This window comes from Pararge aegeria, chromosome 13 (genome assembly GCF_905163445.1).
Source record: "Pararge aegeria chromosome 13, ilParAegt1.1, whole genome shotgun sequence".
Classification (NCBI taxonomy): Eukaryota; Metazoa; Arthropoda; class Insecta; order Lepidoptera; family Nymphalidae; genus Pararge; species Pararge aegeria.
Genome location: NC_053192.1, coordinates 5,598,148 through 5,616,190, shown reverse-complemented (window position 1 = coordinate 5,616,190; position 18,043 = coordinate 5,598,148). Strand labels below are relative to the sequence as shown.

The following is an 18,043-nucleotide window of genomic DNA, read 5'->3' as shown; positions in this document are numbered from 1 at the left end:
GCCACATTGAGTCTGATTAGGACAGATTCATCTCAATATCAAATCAACCGATGAACACCCACTGCTGGACATGGAACTCTTGTAGGAATTTCTAAATTCTACTTCTTTTACCGTGTCAGTTAATGTGTAAATTTTCACGTGCAACGCTAACGCTAATCTTCCTAAGCTTTATTACTAGGTTATTTGGAGGCTTTAAAAATTCACCTCATTTCTGATTTGATCACGTAATTATTCAGAGCACACTAACCTCATATAATTGGCGAATACAATATGTGATGCAGGTCACAAGAACATGGTCGCTCGTGCGTGCTAAGAAAGCATAGCATATCACTCGGCAAGCAATGGATATATAGCCATATCCATTACAGACCATGTTACAACAACATACAATTATGAGGTTAGTGTATGCGACGCCATAGCTTCCTTGACCTAATCAAAAGACGTGCATGTTAGCCGCTACCATCTTAGACTGCTACATCAACCACCACTTCTACTGGTATAAAAAATGAACTCGCTGTACTTACGTGGAGTAGAACCGGTAGCTGGTCTGCTTTGCGATGGCGCGGCCTAAAGCCTCAAGGTCACGAAGTACGCGCTTTACGACACGCGCGCGAAGTCCTCCGCCGGCCGCGAAGAAGTCCCGCAGGGCTTCCCGCAGTCCGCTCTCGGACAACGCGCGACCCCAGTACTTGTCGCGCCGAACGCACGCACCCTTCTCCGGCATGTACACCTGGAAACAGTGCTTTGTTAAAGGCCTGACTGATACTTCCGCGAACTCATAACCTGTGTACTGTGAAGAAGCAGTCTTTAGCAAGCAGCAATTAATGAAGCGACGGGAAATGACTAATAATTTTGCAGTATCTGTCACTACTATCGTCATAATATCCGACCGATTGGTGTCATCTGCTGGACATAGAGATCTCTTTATTTAAAGATTTCTAAATTCCGGACTTGTGCCGCTTGTGACACCTGCGACAGTTTTGAAGTTGTCTATTTACCAACTCTGCGGATTCGAAACTCTTAATACCTCTTAATTCAAATTTATACCGTTCGTTCGAGCTTTCGAGCACATCGCCATTCCAGCTTTGGTAGTTCTAGCTCGTCTCCTCACTTCATAGACATACTCCGGAGTCCAAGAATAGCACGCTCAAACGCTAGCTGAGCTTTTTATTAAACCGATTGCTAGCGACCTTATTTGTGATTCCTAAGAAAAGTTATCACGATTTTTTTTTAGAACTGCCCATCCGAGTTTCTTTTGGACCTCGAAGTAAGATATTATACTGCATCTTCGAGTGCAGAGTACTCAGCAATTAAGTGCAGGATGGTGCAGAAAGAAACATGAGAAACAATCGTACCGTTGCCCAAGTTCATTCTTAGGCTCACGAGTTGACAATTTTTTCTGAAGGCACTGAGGTTTGTATTAACTTCCAGTAACTGCCATAAGGGCTACCTTTTGCTAAGCGTAGTTGAGTACTTGCGATTTGAGATTTACTCGCCGTTGTTGATGACAATCACCCTAATAGATAACCACTACACGGGAGCTATGGTGATGCGCTCGACGGATACAATAGGAATACCTCCCTCCGAGCTAATTTTGTGCTCGTAGTCCTAGGTCGGAAGTTATATATATATAGCTCTTATATGTGGAATTTCGATAACTCGATGTGGGGTTGATTCCTGTGTCGCAATCTAGTTTGGTTAGACCAGGGTATGCATAAAGAAGGAAGATGCCATCAAATGGAAAAATCCCTCGCATTTATGAGTTGTACAAAAATTTAAGCGTACGCAGTGCTTTTGCGCAAGTATGAAGTGCACGCCACTGGCCACACTACCTAATATCCAACACGTACCTGCATGCCGCAGAGACGGACGCCCAGCGTAGCGGATGTGCTAGCGGCACACTTGGCGATCTGTTTGGTGCGCTTCTCAGCGCTTGCATCGTCGCCGTGCTGGCGCGTGCCCATCTTGAGGTCCAGCACGCACGGCCGCCGGTACGACGACGTTATGTTCTCCATCATCAGGAAATCTGGACCAAGCATAACCAATTACATATAATATTATATAACCTCTTATTTAAGTAGTACTAGAGCTTTTTGTAGCATAGCTCGTCCGGGGAAGTGCCATCGGCATGTCAAAGTCAAAGTCAAATATTTCTTTATTCAAATAGGCACATAGATGGCACTTTTGATGCGTAAATTACATGTAAAATATGACATAGGAGTGTGTTGATGGCGATAAATAAATTCGTCAACTTAAAACTAAAGCTACGAGGGTTCCAAACGCGCCCTGGTCTAAGAAGAAGCCCACAACAATCTTAGTCGGTTGTTATTTTTTTTTGTTATCACCATCTCCCATTGTCCTTTAAAAAGCAACCTGGTTAGAGCAATAGTTTACACCCAAGCATTTTTATCGTTGACGTAGTCCTTAATACTATAACAGGACTTTTCTATAAGCTTACGTTTAAAAACAATAATTAATATACTATGCTATGCATGCTTATTACTGCAGCAGCATTGCTGTGTTTCGGTCTGAAGGGCGTCGTTGGCTTAACACCTACGCTTCAGGTTGATATACAGTGCGGCAATTTAGAGGACGTGATCCTTGCACGCCCTTCGAAGGTGTTGCTCTGTTTATAGGCTATGGTTTTCGATTTACCATCAGGTGGGCCAACTGATTGCTCCAAAATTATTACTATAAAAGAATAATTTGCTAGTGTAATTATAATGTTGATGTTGGAGAAGGTGTTGATGTTGAATTGAGTTTCTAACCGGCTTCTTGGTCCATAACGTTGGTAGAGTATATATTTATTATTTATTTTACAGCTGGTGGCAGTATATTCCATTTTTATCAAGTCTTAGTTATGAAACGGTCCGGTAGATGGGAATTACTCTTCGTTACTTTTGGCCTACCTAACATTAAAATGATATTAACTTTATATTTAATAAAATTCCAGTCAATTATTATAGAATTTATAATTCCAAAGTACAATAAAATGTATTTCCTAAAGGCATACAGTTAGTATACTTTTTAACTTGCTGATTTGCAGATTTTGTGTAACATAATGCCTATAACGTGCGTCTACTTGAAATGAATTTTGATTTGATTCATACACACAGCTGCTCTTGACTTGTCAACGTTAAGTCTACGTACAATCATCATTCGGTGTCTATGGTTTCGCGTGCACAATAACTTATGACTATCAACACGTCATATTCAGTCCCAAGCCCTTAGGGTATTTTCCATGATCTCCTTAGTCAGAAGTAGTTCTTTAAGTCAAAGACATAACTATATTATTCGGGTGTCGTACAAGGAATCTTTCTATGTCCTATTCTATTCGACGTATATGTTAAAGACAACAATATGAGAAAATGGAAATTATTGCCGCAGTATGCAGACAAATAAACTTGCACACCTTGCAATGTGAACCAATATAGATAATGTAATAGTCGGAAAATATGAATGCGTATAGTCTAGTAAAATATTGACTTACATTGCTTATTTGAATTGTCCATGTGCGCAATGCTCTTAAGCACCTCGTTAGCATTGCCGTTACGGTGCACTTTAAATCTGCAACAGGAAAGGAGACGGTCAAGTGTGACTGCGTACGCGCTAGAAGCTACGGTTATCATATAAGGCTGATTGAAACAAAGAGCTGACGTTATCGGTTATATTGTTAGGTTGCAACAAACTGTATCATTACCACGACTCCACGACGCAAGTCACATAGGGAGGCTCGCGCACGCCGTGTCATTTGTCGTGCATCGCTCGCGACTCGCGAGTTAGTGGGATAGTCATGTAAGTATTGCGATGGTATGAATTAATGGCGACGTCGGGTTGCCGGTCCGGCGTACGTCATAGTTTCTGAAATATGATAAAGGACACATGACAAGTGTCGAGGAGTAAACGCCTTATGGCGAAGCGCGCGGCGCGTCGGATACGCACTTGAACACGTCGTCGCGCTTGCGTTTGCCGCCCAGCGACGCCTTGCGCCCGTTCTCGTCGCGGAAACATGGCGAGTACCGCTTGTCCAATTTCGTGCCTCCCGTGTTAGAGGCCTGCATCACGCCTGCAACAAACGGCCGACTCATCAGTGTCGCGTCCAACTTAACACTAAAACTGCCGTCAGATTTCAAAACGATTGAAATATAAAGTCTTGAAAACCAATCAGTTATTGATAACATTTAATATGGTGACGTTAAGTTAGCTAAGTAAATTCATATTGGCAGAGTGAATGCAACGCGACATAACATCACAAGTGAGGTTTACACTGAGCACAACAATTTACTAAGAACTAGCTACAAATGTAGTATTTGTATTTTTACTTACTAGTTTGCAAGTTTCCAGCGTTAAATATTAATGAAAAGTGAGAACATTATCGTTAACGTAATTTCAAAAAAGGGTTTGTATATCTTTTGTCCTGAGTCACTGTAAGTGTGTGTGTGTGAAGTCGATGTTATTGTTTGTCGTGTCGTGTGTTGAGTATGCCGTTGTATGTGATCGCCTGAGGGTGTAGTGGGTGTAGGTTTAAGTAAAGGTTTACAAACCCATAATGTAAAATTACCGCTAGGGCTCTATTAGGGGCGGTAGTGTGGTGAGCCGCCGGCGTCGCTCCGCCCGCCGCAGCGCCGCAACCCTTGCGACAACAAGGAAACTAATATTGTGTTCCTGACCCCTGACCCGCTTGCGTTCCTGCTCTCGCGACCAAACCCGCCATCCGCCCGCCCCGAGCACGCCCCTAGCATGCCCTCGGCCCTAATACAAGCACCCAACTTGTGTAAAACTAGAGTTACACTAATAAACTTTTTTTTTATTTCACTACAAGTTAACCCTTGACTGCAATCTCACCTGATGGTATAATACTGACACAACTTGTAACGGGCTAACCTGTTAGTATGGCAGTTATATTAAAATACCCCTAATCGGTTTCCACGCGACATCGTACCGAAACTGTAAGTCGCTTTGCGGCATGTTTTTGTCTGCTAGCCTGACAAAATATAAACATGCTGTCTTTGATCAATGCGTGACCTAATTTTTACTCTGTAATCTGAATATAATAATTTTGCTTCCATCTTACGACGTCTTGCACTAGCTAACTCCAGTAACATATTTAATTTAATTCATATTTATTTTATTTACAAGGGATCCATACAATACATATCTCCTCTAAATTAATATATTTTAATAACGGAAAAATAGGTAGTTCTAGAAAGTTATAATCTTTTAGGGTTTTCGAAGCCACATCTTTTGACCCTTTTTTGATTTTTCCTTTTACGAGGGAGACCTATTTACTTGTGCCTTAGAATGCTTTGATATTTTTCTTCAAATTCGCAAGACTTTAAACGCTTATATTATTAGTTAGACTTCATTTACGGATTTAAATTTAATGTTAATTGTACTTTTTGAGCGAAATTGAAAGTATTACATAAAATAATAATATAATAAAAGTAAAAAAAAAAAAAATCGTTTAATTAGTTACTCATACGTCCACTATTTTGCATTATTACTTGTTTGTACATTACTGCAGTCTAGATATCTACTTATTCGTTGAGCTTTCTTAACGTCAAATCGCACGGAAGACTACTCGTAATATAAGCATTCCGTGCGATTTCACGCGTAACACTCGACTTTCACAATTATTTATTTGAAATACTATTAGCGGAACACATATCTAGTTCATCTAGCGGCCGGCGGGTTTGTAGTTCCCATCCATACATCTCTTTCGCATCCCATTGAAATGATCACGTGAGCAATAAGGACAGTTAATTTAGAACAACATTTCAATCACATTATCCCCTTGTCCACACTTGACGCATTTATTATCATATCGTATGCGCATATAAAGATGTAACAATTATTGCGTCGATACGATCGTGTCACGGCACATGTTTTCTATGACGCATCATTATCAAATCGTACGATTTGATAAAAAGTACACATGACAATCTATTTCGATAACATTGAATTAATAAACAACATAATAGCGCAATGATGAAAACGAAATAATAAAAAAAAAAGCGATAACTTCCTTAGTGCTCGAAAATGCAATAACAAATAACTAATTGAAGACTAAATAAATATAAAAAAGGAGAGACATCGATTATAAATAATTATTAAAAAAATTGAAATTATTATGATTGATGCAATGAACGAAAATGATGGCATTCAGCGAAAAAAATTAAAAGCGTAGGTACCGAGCAAACGCTTCAACTCAAACTATAGTATGAGGTGATGCTTACCTTTGTAGCGGGGAACGAAATCCTGGATGTCCTCGGGAATGTTCTGGTAGAAATGCAGCTCGCGTATGTTGAGGGGCTTGATCACCGTACTGTCGTTGAGAACTAGCAGTCTGGTGTGCCCGCCCACCTGTTAACGCATCAACAATTCAGTTTAAAATTTACATTCACCGAAAGTCTGAACAAACGACGTGGCTTTGGTACATAATCTGACATGTGAGGAAAATATAAGTATGTAATTATATGACGCGATACGATTCTGTTTGGCATGGCAAACACTGGGTAAGTCAAAGCATTGCGATGGAGCTAGCAAACTGCTATACAGATTTTTTTATTTTATTTTTAGTATCTCGAAGAACCTACAGGCGATAATTCGGCAACGTACGTATTCACCGCACTACAGTCAAGGTTTTGTCCCACCAATGTATAGCGGGCCATCCGCAGCCTGGTCGTTGCCGAACCCTTCAAAGAGGTGTTCTGGCAAAATATAATCGAACATTGTCTTTAACACGAGCTGTTGCCCGCGGCTTTGACCGCTTATTTTTGGTTTTTCATAAAACTAATGGGAAGCGTACATTTTTAACCCGTGTTCTATTCGAGTGTATAATCTATGTCCATTCCAAATTTTTGTGAAACTGGTCCAGTAGTATTTGTGTGGAAAATTTTTCAATGGTCTTTCGTATTTATAAAAAGTATGTATCTTTTGTTTACAGACTAAATGCGTCACGCCTTACTAGCGCTACGCAGTTTTTGTTACAAGCCATTTCCACAGTAGCGTCACTGCCATAACACCCAGGTGGGATTTACGCATTATACTGTCTTACATATTAGTGGCATTTGGTAATTGCTCTTAATTTTGTTTACAATGCTTATACGGCTGTTTGCATCATCATCGTCATCAATATAAAAATTCAAATTTAAAGATGAGATCTCAAGAGCCCACCACCAATGGTTTCAAATTAATCCACCTTGGTCCAGTGTAAATTTGTACACTACCTACACGCTCTTAAGAGCATTATGGAGATATCTCAACCTTAGGTTGAGATTTTAGGTTGAGATTTCCTCACGATGTTTTCCTTCACCGTTGCAAATAAGCAAGTGATATTTTATTTCCTGAAGCGCCCGTGACTTAAAAAAAGTTCGAGGTGCGTTTTGAGAATCGAACTCAGTAACCCCCTGAAAGAAAGGCTGAATTCGTAACCACTGGGCTGCTACGGATTTTTTGTATGTAAATATCAAACATAACTAAATTAAAATAAATTAAAAGTAGTGCTTTCACAATTTTCCTTGTAGAAATAGTTTTATTATTACAAAGTTAGTTTAAATTAGAATTTTTTATATGTTTTAGGAAATGCGATAACATGGTTTACCAAGTGTGTTGTTTCTTATTATTTTACGAGTCTTATCTCGTTTTGGTAATCTCTGTTTTAGTTTTATGGATTGCCCGATAAGAAAGGTTGAGGCATATTTAATAAGCAAATATTATGTGACAAATCTAAACCGGATTCGAAGGACGTCACCCAAATTGGCCAATCTTTTCATTCGTAAATAGCCTAATATGATTATAGAGTAGATTATTATAAAAAAAACAACAAACAACAAGCCAATTTTGTAAAGTGCCTCCCACTTGCTTCGGATTTAGCGTTCCGGTACGATGCCGCGTAGAAATGAGGGTAATTGTTTCAATACAACTGCCTTCCCCTAGCCTTGGTAACTAGCCACGGCCAAAGCTTACAACCAGAGCAATTTTTTTTTTAATCGAATCCGGGACCTCCACTTATAAGACATTAGCGCCCACCACTGCGCCAGAGAGATCGTCATCTGCATATTTATAAGGGGCCGGGCTGAATTATCTATCGACGCAAAGCTCAAACAACTAGATGGATCATGCTGAAATTTGGCACATAGATATCTATTATAACTTAGACGACCGATAAGAAAAGATCTTTAAAAATTCATCGCCTGTGAGGAAATATATGTTTGAAATTTGCCACCTAAACCTGCCACTGCTGGGCACAGAAAGTCGGTTCGAGGGCATCGGCCTGGTGGGTCTATGTGTACCGCCTCCTATGCGTCTAATGCTCCTGAATTTGAATTGTTTTATTAAGTTGAAATTTGTATTCAATTTCAACTTATCATTCAAATCGAAGTTAACTTGAGCCAAGCCGTGGCCACTATCTCGTTCTATTAATTAGGAAGTGAAAGTAGGACCTGTGTGTGAACCATCCTAGGGACTCCGATGTTTTCCAAGGATCAAAAGTAGTGTATGTTACTCTCCGTCCTTCTAACTAAATTCTATTTTTGGATAGGCAAGGACAAAAAAACAAACAACACACTATTGTCCGCGTTGGTTACGGTTTTTTACGTGGGAAACGTTTGTTTTCCTGGTATAAAAAGTAGCCTATGTTAACTCTTCGTCCTTTAAACTAACTCTATTCCCAAACACAAGTCGATTGGTATCATGTATACGGCGTAACGTAAAGACAAACAGACACACTTTCGCATTTATAATATTAGTATGGATAGTATGGATGGCCGGTAATAAAACAGCGCGGTGACCTTAAAATTTTATAAACAGCAAATAATGTACTTTTATAAAATCTACAAAGAGCGTGGCTGCTTGTTGATTTAACGTTGATAAACAAGAAAAAGTTGTTGGGTCTCGGAATCTAAGCGCAACCCAGTTACGATGCGAGAGACAAGACGTTTTAATGAAAGGTATAATACTCTTTCGCCATAAGGATACAACCAAATATAAGCGAGAGGGAAGATATACAACGCTTGTAAAAAAAACAGTTAAATACGATTGCGGTCGGAGCCCCTGGTAACGCGCGTTCGGAAGGCAATGCAGTGGATACACATTCGGCTCGGCGATCAAATAACAAACGACCGTGAAAAAAGTTTAGCTGGTGTTGTTGACCTCGCCTGACTAGTGAATACGCGGTATAGTGTAGTCCAACCTACACCTGCACGGCTTTCATGGACAGGAGAAAAGCTATGCCCCTCGATTAAATCCCCTGACTATGGATAAAGTTGACGGGGTCACCTGCCAAAGCACGGCAATAGGTTACAGGGGAACCCCCTCAATACTTATTATACGTATGTTATTTGGGAGATAATTTTTTGTCCTTCCCCCGTGGAGACAAATCTCTATTAAAAATTATATCCCTCAATTACATCCCCTGCCTATGCTATTGAGAGTAGACTCTCAGAGCACTGGCGCACAAGTGGAAATAATATCCAAATAATATATGTGTAATAATAAACGTTCCCGTGCTTTAACAGGTGGACACGTTATATCCCTTGTCAGGGCATATAATTATTGTCCCCTGCCTGTGCTAGCCCTACCAAAGAGGGATAAAATTAACCACCTGCTAAAATACGCTATCAGGAAATAGAAGGTTACCCCCGGTTATTGTTATACGTATTTTATTTAAGATGCGCCAATCCTCGGAAATTTGATAAAGCTGTGGGAGAAAATTAACTTTTATCCTTTCCCCGGTGACAAATATGTCTCCTGCCCATGCTAGTCTTGCTGGGCTACCGTGCTAATGTAAAACCTTCTGACATTTTTTTTAAATTTTCATACTTGTCCTGCATCCGCAAAATGAGCTCTACCTTCGTATCTTAATCACTTTTTCTACAAAAATACGTGAAACATACATACTTAGAAAACAAGATACTTTGAATACGAGTAATTACCGAGGGAATAATGAATCTAAATCTCTAAATAGCGGTTTATTAGTAATCAGCAATAAACTTCTAAGCAAACAAAGTTAGTTTTGCAATATCACAGATTACAAAATTTCACGCTTTTTTTGTATTTATTTGTAACAATAAGAACAATAATAGCGAAAAAAGAAATAGAAAAAAATTGTTTACGATAAAATATAGTGAAGGTGACGAAAATAATGTAACCGGTTAAAGATACACGTTAATTAACGCTGCTAATTTATTGGCAAGTGGTCAACTATGAGAATAGGTCATTATGTTGACAATATGTTAAGTAATTATTTTGTTACTAAGTACTTAAAAGTTATAATTACATTAATTAAATACAAAAAAAAGCAGGAGAATCTGTATGGTGTAATTTATAATTTCTTCAATCCTTACACTCCACACCAAACAGATCTGCGGCAATGTACCCTCTACGCACGTTTCGCTCCGAAACCGGAGCATCCTGGTTGACTTTACAATGAATAATTGTTAACTGTTTAGGACTCTAGCAAATTAAGCTTAATTTTCATAATATATAATGGATTTCGGCAAAGTAACGCCTACTACTATCCAATAATTATTAGTTTATAAAAATAAATGTAAATGCAAAAAAAATCATACTAAACTACAATTTACTATTTTATGTTGAAACTTTAAACGAAGTTTTGACTACGCTAGGTATTTGATGGAAGACGCTTACCTTGAAAAAATAATTTAATTAGAGATTCGGCGTATAGTGACCATAGATAAATTGGTTAGCTATAAATCGGCATACCCTATATTACTAAGATATTGTACAATAGCACAAGCACTGGAGTATATGCGGTGAAGTACACTTGGTTTCTTACCAGGGTATGCATACAGCAGGAAAATGACATGAAACGGCAAAAATCCTCCTGCTCTAGATATATATCAAGTTTAGGGTATGCAGTGCTTTTATGCATGTATGAAGTGCACGCCACTTAGTATATGAATATAAACCTAGAAAGTTTCACTGCATACGCGTATAAGTACAGAGACACTTGACGCACGCAACCTTAAGAAATTGTAGATGGAATTTATTACATCAGTTTTCCTATCGAGTCATTTATACCGTGTCCGTAATCCGTCACTCGTGCGCCAATTAGCCATTGGTAGCTACGATAATGGCATGGCATTTGCAGCATGCCACGATTACTGATTATGCATTACATACGTATCATAGAAGTCCCTTTGTTATTGAACAAAGCGTATAGATGTTAGCTCGAAGGCATTCGCTCTTCAACTCACCGGTTATTGTAGTATCATTGGTTAATATGGTTGAGTATATCAAAGAAAACCACTGTGGAAAAGTCCTACCGTGCAACATCATCTCACCTAGGGGCCTCCTCCAATCATTAGTCGCACCCACCCAAAGTTAAACTCGTCGTGTTCTATCAAAATCCTGAACTGAAGAATTATAGACAATTTTGAACTTTAAAACAATGCTATTTTACTACAATGTTAAAGTATTTCGCTACTCGAAAACCAAACCTCGATTACGATCGACAAAAACTTATACTAAAGCTATAGTTGTATGAAACTGCAAAAAAACTAGTCTAAGTTTTGACTAGAGTAGTTCCAGCGCGTTATCCAACAGGCTTTTTAAATACCGAAACATATAAACAGAAGTATCCTCTAAAATATTAACTAGTAAATGCAGCAGAGATTAGGAACTTTTATAAAACGAGAAGAAAAAGATCAATACTATAGGTTTCTTCACAAAATATCCGCATATGCATAAATAGACAAATAAAATTTAGTGCCAACAGGTAAAATACTTCAGACCGACCGTAACCATCGTAATGACTAATGCAGTACAATTTGAGAATGCAATTATGTCTCAAGGTAGCTATAGTAAGTCCACTTACTGATTGATATTCTAGGAACCGTATAATTTAATGAAACTTACTATCATGATTAAAATCGATACCACATAATAGACATGAACGTCTGAGCACTTATCATGGATTATTAAATGCATTTAACTGAGGTTAAATGCATCAAACTTAATTAAAACCGTCATGAACTGAAACCTATCCAATATAATACGACGTTGAAACAGCAAGACTTGTTTACTTTGCGCATTTTCATAGTGTGATGTCTTACGGGATCCTATTATGGGGCAAAGCTGCTGATATATTGCAGAAAAGAGCTGTACCGTCAATATATAAACTTAAATCACGTGAATCAATCCGTAAAAAAATTAAAGAAATAGGTATAATCACAATATATTTAAAACAATATAGTATTTGTAAGACAACATATTAGTCTATATAAACAAAAAGTGGATATAAGCAGTCGACTTACAAGAAATGGTCATAAATTAGTGACATCTGCATCTGCGAAAAGTGCAGAAGTCATTTGTGGGATTGAGTATACGCTTTAATAACTTGATTCTTAAAGTAATTTTGGACCCAACGCACAAGTTTAAAGAATGTGTTAAAACACATTTATTACAGTGAGGTTACTATACAATTGATGAATTTCTTAATGACATGGTTGCTTGGAAGCATCCGGTTCCGCTTTCATCTCTCACAAGATAGAAAAATGAATTTTAAAATGTAAAATGTAAATTGTTGATATTGGAAAAGAGCAACTGCTGATTTTCTTGTCGGTTTCTTCTCGGTAGAATCTGCCTTTCGACCCGATGGTAGAGTCACTACACACAGACAGACTTGACGTTTCAAAAGTGCTTATATTAGGCCTACTTGAAATAAATGTTTTTTTTTTTTTTGAATAAACAACCTATCGAATAATAATACACATAAGGGTAAATAACAGTAAAAGACATTTAAAAACTCATTAAAATTATGTTATAATTTAGAGTTACACTTGAAGTCGTTAGTGAGAGTATTGAAACAAAAGCAATAAATAATTCGTTAATAATAAATTTAAAATACATAAACGGTTAAGAAGTAACATGGATTACAAAAGCATTAAAATGATAATAACTCAACTGAACTAACCGCAAGCCGGGCAGTCATTATGCTCGTATCATAAATTAATTCAGTTGGTGATATCATAACGAGTATCATACCACAATCTAACCATATAGCTGATAAGCAGAAATAAGTAATAATTTTCGAGCAATACCATATTACAACCTAGCTTTAAAATCCTATCTCACTGCTACATTTCCCAAACAATTTATTGCAACAGAATTTGTTGCAAAACTTTTAATACCTTTAAGTTGCAGCTGTGCTTTTGCTTTAAAAATTTTGTTCTAAAGGCAACGATAGAATCCATCACAGCTCAAAAACTGCTCAATGGTCTAAACGTCACTAACGTAAGTAAACACGAGATCTCAAAACCTAATTTATCATATGAAATCACTGAGGGTCAAATTAAGTAACGGGCTTTCACGACGGGCTTTCACGGAGATTTGATAAAACTGAGGGAAATCTCTAAAAACACTTAACCTCGATCCCGTTTAAACTGCTTCTACCTTTTCCTCACACGAAATTTGGAAGTAATTCTTATTTGCCTAATGCAAGTAGGTAAAATTGATCTCATTTAAATGTTATACGAAATAATACTTCGAAGGCTTTAGAAGTACATTATTTACGGTCTCTGAGACTTATCTGTGTAACCGAAAGCCTAATAGTTTTGGAATAAACCTCTGCCATAGTTTTTACTGAAAGAAATAAGATACAGCCCTAACATCACATGCAAAATTAAAATCATTTGACTCCTGTCACTTTATTAGGTACGCGACGCGTAGCCGTAGGTACTATGCACGTGTCGATCTCTTATCTTTAATAGGGTGCCTCGTAAGTGTGGATATATAAGTGCTTTTAGGTAATTGCGAGTCACTGGAGTTGGCGTAAATAAGACATTGTATGGTCAACTGTTTGACAATGCCATATAACAACTGCACCGAACTTGTAACTACGCTTTACGATATTCGCAATCGTTACATAGTGGCTAGTATTAGTTTCGTGCAGATTAACGCTAACTAGTGATGCGCTTATTACACGAGAATTGACATTCGGGCCCAGTGCGAGTGATTTCTTTAAAATCTGTTTTTCTTAAATTATTTTTTCATTCCTTAATGTGGTATTGTGTTTTTAATGTCAAATTTAATAAAAGAAGTGATCACACGGATGTATTTTTTAAGTTAAGGACGTTAGTGTAATCAGTGTATGTTTAGACATTGATCGTTTTTTTGTATTTTGTAATGTGTAGCTGCAGGTATCCCACGTAACGTTTTCTCAGAATGAAACCGATTAAACTATCATAGTTTGTTTGTACATATACATATAAAAGCATAAGAACAAGTAAACACTTAGAAAGTTTTGAATTAGTTTATATGGAAAAACAAAAAAAAAATGCTTCTTTTGATTGATAATATTTTTACAGGGTGATTCCTTATAAAGTATACTTGTGTATACTTCAACATAATTTAGGAAGCTTACATCTCTTCGGTGACCCCTCCTGCATGGACAAGTCATGTAGCAGAGCCAACAGCGCTAGCTTACCTGATTGTGTAGCGGTAGCACGTCCACCTCGTGCCCGTCGTCGGGCGAGAGCGTGTGTGCGACGGGCGGCTGCGCGCGCTTGCGATCCACCGCGCGCCGCTCCGGCTCCCCCATGCCCCAGCCGAGCGAGTACACCATTACTTCGGCAGAGCCACCGCCGCCGCTGTCCACCTGGAACAACAACATAAATAAATATAAATACATAAAGAAATATACTTTGTCTGGTCTGTAGGCGGCTTTTGTCGGGGCTAGTTACCACCTTACGGACAAAGACGTTCTGCTAAGTGATTTAGTGTTCGCGTAGAAACCTAAAAGGGGTATGACTGCCATACTTCCTAACCATTAGGCCCGCTGCCATCTTGGAATGCAGCATCACTTACTGCCAAGTGAGGTTGCAGTCAGGGACTAACTTGTAGTGGAATACAAAAAATACTACGACACTACACACATCGACATCTAGCCCCAAATTAGGCAAGCGTAGCTTGTGTTATGGGTAAGGTACTTAGATGACTGATGAATATTTTTTTTAATGAAAAATATACATAAATACTTGTAATATACAAACAACCGGACACTGAAAAAATATTCATGTTCAGCACACAAACATTTTCCAGTGTGGGAATCGAACCCACAGCCTTGGACTCAGAAAGCAGCATCGCTGCGCACTGCGCCAATCGGCTGTCAAACAACAAAAAGTGGCACGTTCATAAAAGATCAACATCATCAAACCATTACAGGCACGGCTCTCCTCTCAGAATGAGAAAGGGGTAGCCCTTAGTTCTATCAGGACTATAAGCCATCAGGTTTACACACGAAATTTTTCCATCACCAAGTGATATTTCAATTGCTCAAATTAAAAACACATGTATTTTTTTTTTTTTTATCATCGCATTAATAGTTATAATTCATTTGTGCATGATATACATTTTTATAATCTTTGACCAATTATTTTAAATTTTGATCATAAGATCATGAAAATTTGCGTGATTCTGACTGAAGAATCATGCGTTAGGTACTTCATCAGCACATCAACCAATTACCGGTCCACTACAGAGCACGGGTCTCCTCCTACAAGGGCAGGGGGTTAAGGCCGTAGTCCGCTGGCCCAATGCAGATTGGTGGACTAATTTACTGACTTTTCTATTTATTATTTTTAAATTATTAAAAGGATATCAAAACGCAGACACAATACTATCTGAATAGAATAGTCTTCTGCTGGCGATACACCTCGAAAGCAATCAGATACCAGAAAAGGAAGTTGCACAATGGACAGTTGTATTATTTATAGGGCTATTAGTACTTTAGCAATAGTAATAAAAGATCAATCATGATATTATAGAAATCCTCTAGTTATATTCTGGGCGACTGCCCAACCGCGCCCTACCGTAACAGTGGCTCCAAATTAGATCGTAACGTTGTTGATTAATTAACCAGCATGCCTTATCTTGAAATGCACCAGATGATCAACTACACTCATGTTACGTAATCGCTCTTACGACCCGGGTACTTTCTTAGCTTGGACATAATATGCTAAAGAACAATAAATATACTAAACGTCGATAAGATTTTTTTTAACTAGTTAGCCCTAGACTTAAATCTCATCTGTCAATCTTGTACTAAAGGCGTGCAAGATTTGCCTGCTCGCAATCAAGGAGTCGTTTTCGAGTATAATAACGCTTGAACATCAGAGTAAAATGTATCTTATACTTATTGTTTTAAAGCTCAAATTTGCCTGCACTTTACCAGTTAAAAAACTATAGTACGCGATTAACGACTCTTCAATGAGTACAACGAATAATCGATTGCGAGCGGGCAGAATCTTGTACTAAGGCTGATGGAAAGTGAAACGAGCTAACGGTTAGGGGTTATGACTGCAGTTATATTAAATGACGATTTGACGGTAGGTAGGTAAATGACAAAGAAGAAGTCTTCCACCGGATCAGAGAACACCCAGAAATAATCTATTCCCAAATGGAATGAGGTCCCGGGAAAAAAACCCATATTGTTTACGTTACCTTACGTTTTGTAAATAACTAGAAAGGTTTATAACCTAGAGACTCTACATAAGATTATACCAGCCGCTACTAGTTATAAATAACTAGTTTACATTTGTATACTTGGATAATTAGATAACACAATTGTGCTAATTGAATAAATCTTATTCTTGCAGCGAAAATAATTACCGTTAGGTACCGTTAATGCTGTTAAACTTCTAAGTTTATGTACGTAGTATAAAGTAGAAAAATTTGCATTGCACATATTCCTCTTAGTAACTGAAATGTTTCACTTTTTGTGTTTCTACTTTTGTTACTAGAAAATACTTAAGATAAGTACAATATATAATAGTGAATAGAACTAAGGCTAAGGCCTTACTAATAAACGTTGTATAGCTGCTTAGCGAGTACATATGCAACAGTTTATTAGCAAGGGGGTTACAAATACACGCTTGAAATAGTATACTCGTTATCGAGTAAGCAAACAATGTAATATCAGAGTAAAATTATATTTATCTACCTAGTTTTAAAGCTCAAATTCTAACACATCTCTACAGCCAGTGATTTTAGCGACATGTTTGCTAAGTGAAAATCAGTTGCTACCCTATTTGGAATTGGTTTACAGTTCCATCATGTCTATTTTACTATAGCGTTTGTGCTTTGATACGCATCAACAAATCGAAAATACGAATGACGACGGCATCTTCGATTGACTATTATATGCATATCGTGTGCGAACTCCTTTGTGGGGTTGAGTATACGCTTTTACAACATGATTCCTAAGGTAATTATGGATCTACCCATGCATATATTTAAACAATGTGTTAAAACACATTTATTACAGGTCACTGAACATTTGATGAATTTCTTAATGACACTCCAAACAGACATCCTAGACCGTTCAAAAATGCTTATAAATTACTTGAAATAATAGAATTTTGAATTTTTTACTGACTTATTTGTCAACGCAAATTAAGGCGGTTCTTCGAACATTTAAGTGCGTTTGTATTGAGATAAGGTTTATCAGTCGGATGTCGAATGTACTAATGCAAGAATCATACGATCCATATCTATTTTTAGCGAGCATGAAAAAAATTATCACCTTCAAGCACAAACATCAATTGTTGTGAACTTGAATTTTGATGTTATGGAAATTAAAGTTAATATTGAACGGCCGAGGCAAGCATCTATATTAATATAGGTATTTACCTGGTACTTATGTTTATTGCACAATACGTTCATAAAACCTTAACATACTGTTTTGCAATGGAATTAAATTACGATATCAAGCTGCCTCGTTGGTTAATGGCTAACATGTTCAACTACGGTTCAAGAGAGACCAGTAGCTTCGCTATTATTGAAGAATCATAAACCACTCCACTATAGAATCTGTTTCTCGAACTAACGATTTATCACTTCATACCATTTAACAGTTGACGGTAATAATTTAACTCTAATGTTCTAAGCGTTCACCATAAAATGGGAGAATGGGGGAAAAATTGTGAGAAAAAATGTTTAACATGTTCTCCGACTCAAGGGGGTAGTGCAAGCTGCATACCTCTAGCCTCAGTAGATTTGCGCGCTCGCAATCGAGGTGTCG

At 37.8% G+C, this 18,043-nt stretch overlaps 1 protein-coding gene across 3 annotated transcripts in view; it reads right to left on the bottom strand.

Moving 5' to 3' along the window:
• The window catches only part of LOC120628621 (inositol hexakisphosphate kinase 2), a 66,269-nt gene that overhangs the window by 2,100 nt on the left and 46,126 nt on the right, over positions 1 to 18,043 (bottom strand). For all 3 annotated transcript variants that reach the window (XM_039897087.1, XM_039897085.1, XM_039897086.1), the window contains exons 2-7: positions 14,450 to 14,620; positions 6,237 to 6,363; positions 3,943 to 4,066; positions 3,491 to 3,567; positions 1,851 to 2,026; positions 525 to 730 (exon numbers count right to left, since the gene is read on the bottom strand). In XM_039897087.1, coding sequence (XP_039753021.1) covers positions 525 to 730; positions 1,851 to 2,026; positions 3,491 to 3,567; positions 3,943 to 4,066; positions 6,237 to 6,363; positions 14,450 to 14,587 — 848 coding nt within the window. In that variant the 5' untranslated portion in view covers positions 14,588 to 14,620. The remainder of the gene's footprint in view (positions 1 to 524; positions 731 to 1,850; positions 2,027 to 3,490; positions 3,568 to 3,942; positions 4,067 to 6,236; positions 6,364 to 14,449; positions 14,621 to 18,043) is intronic.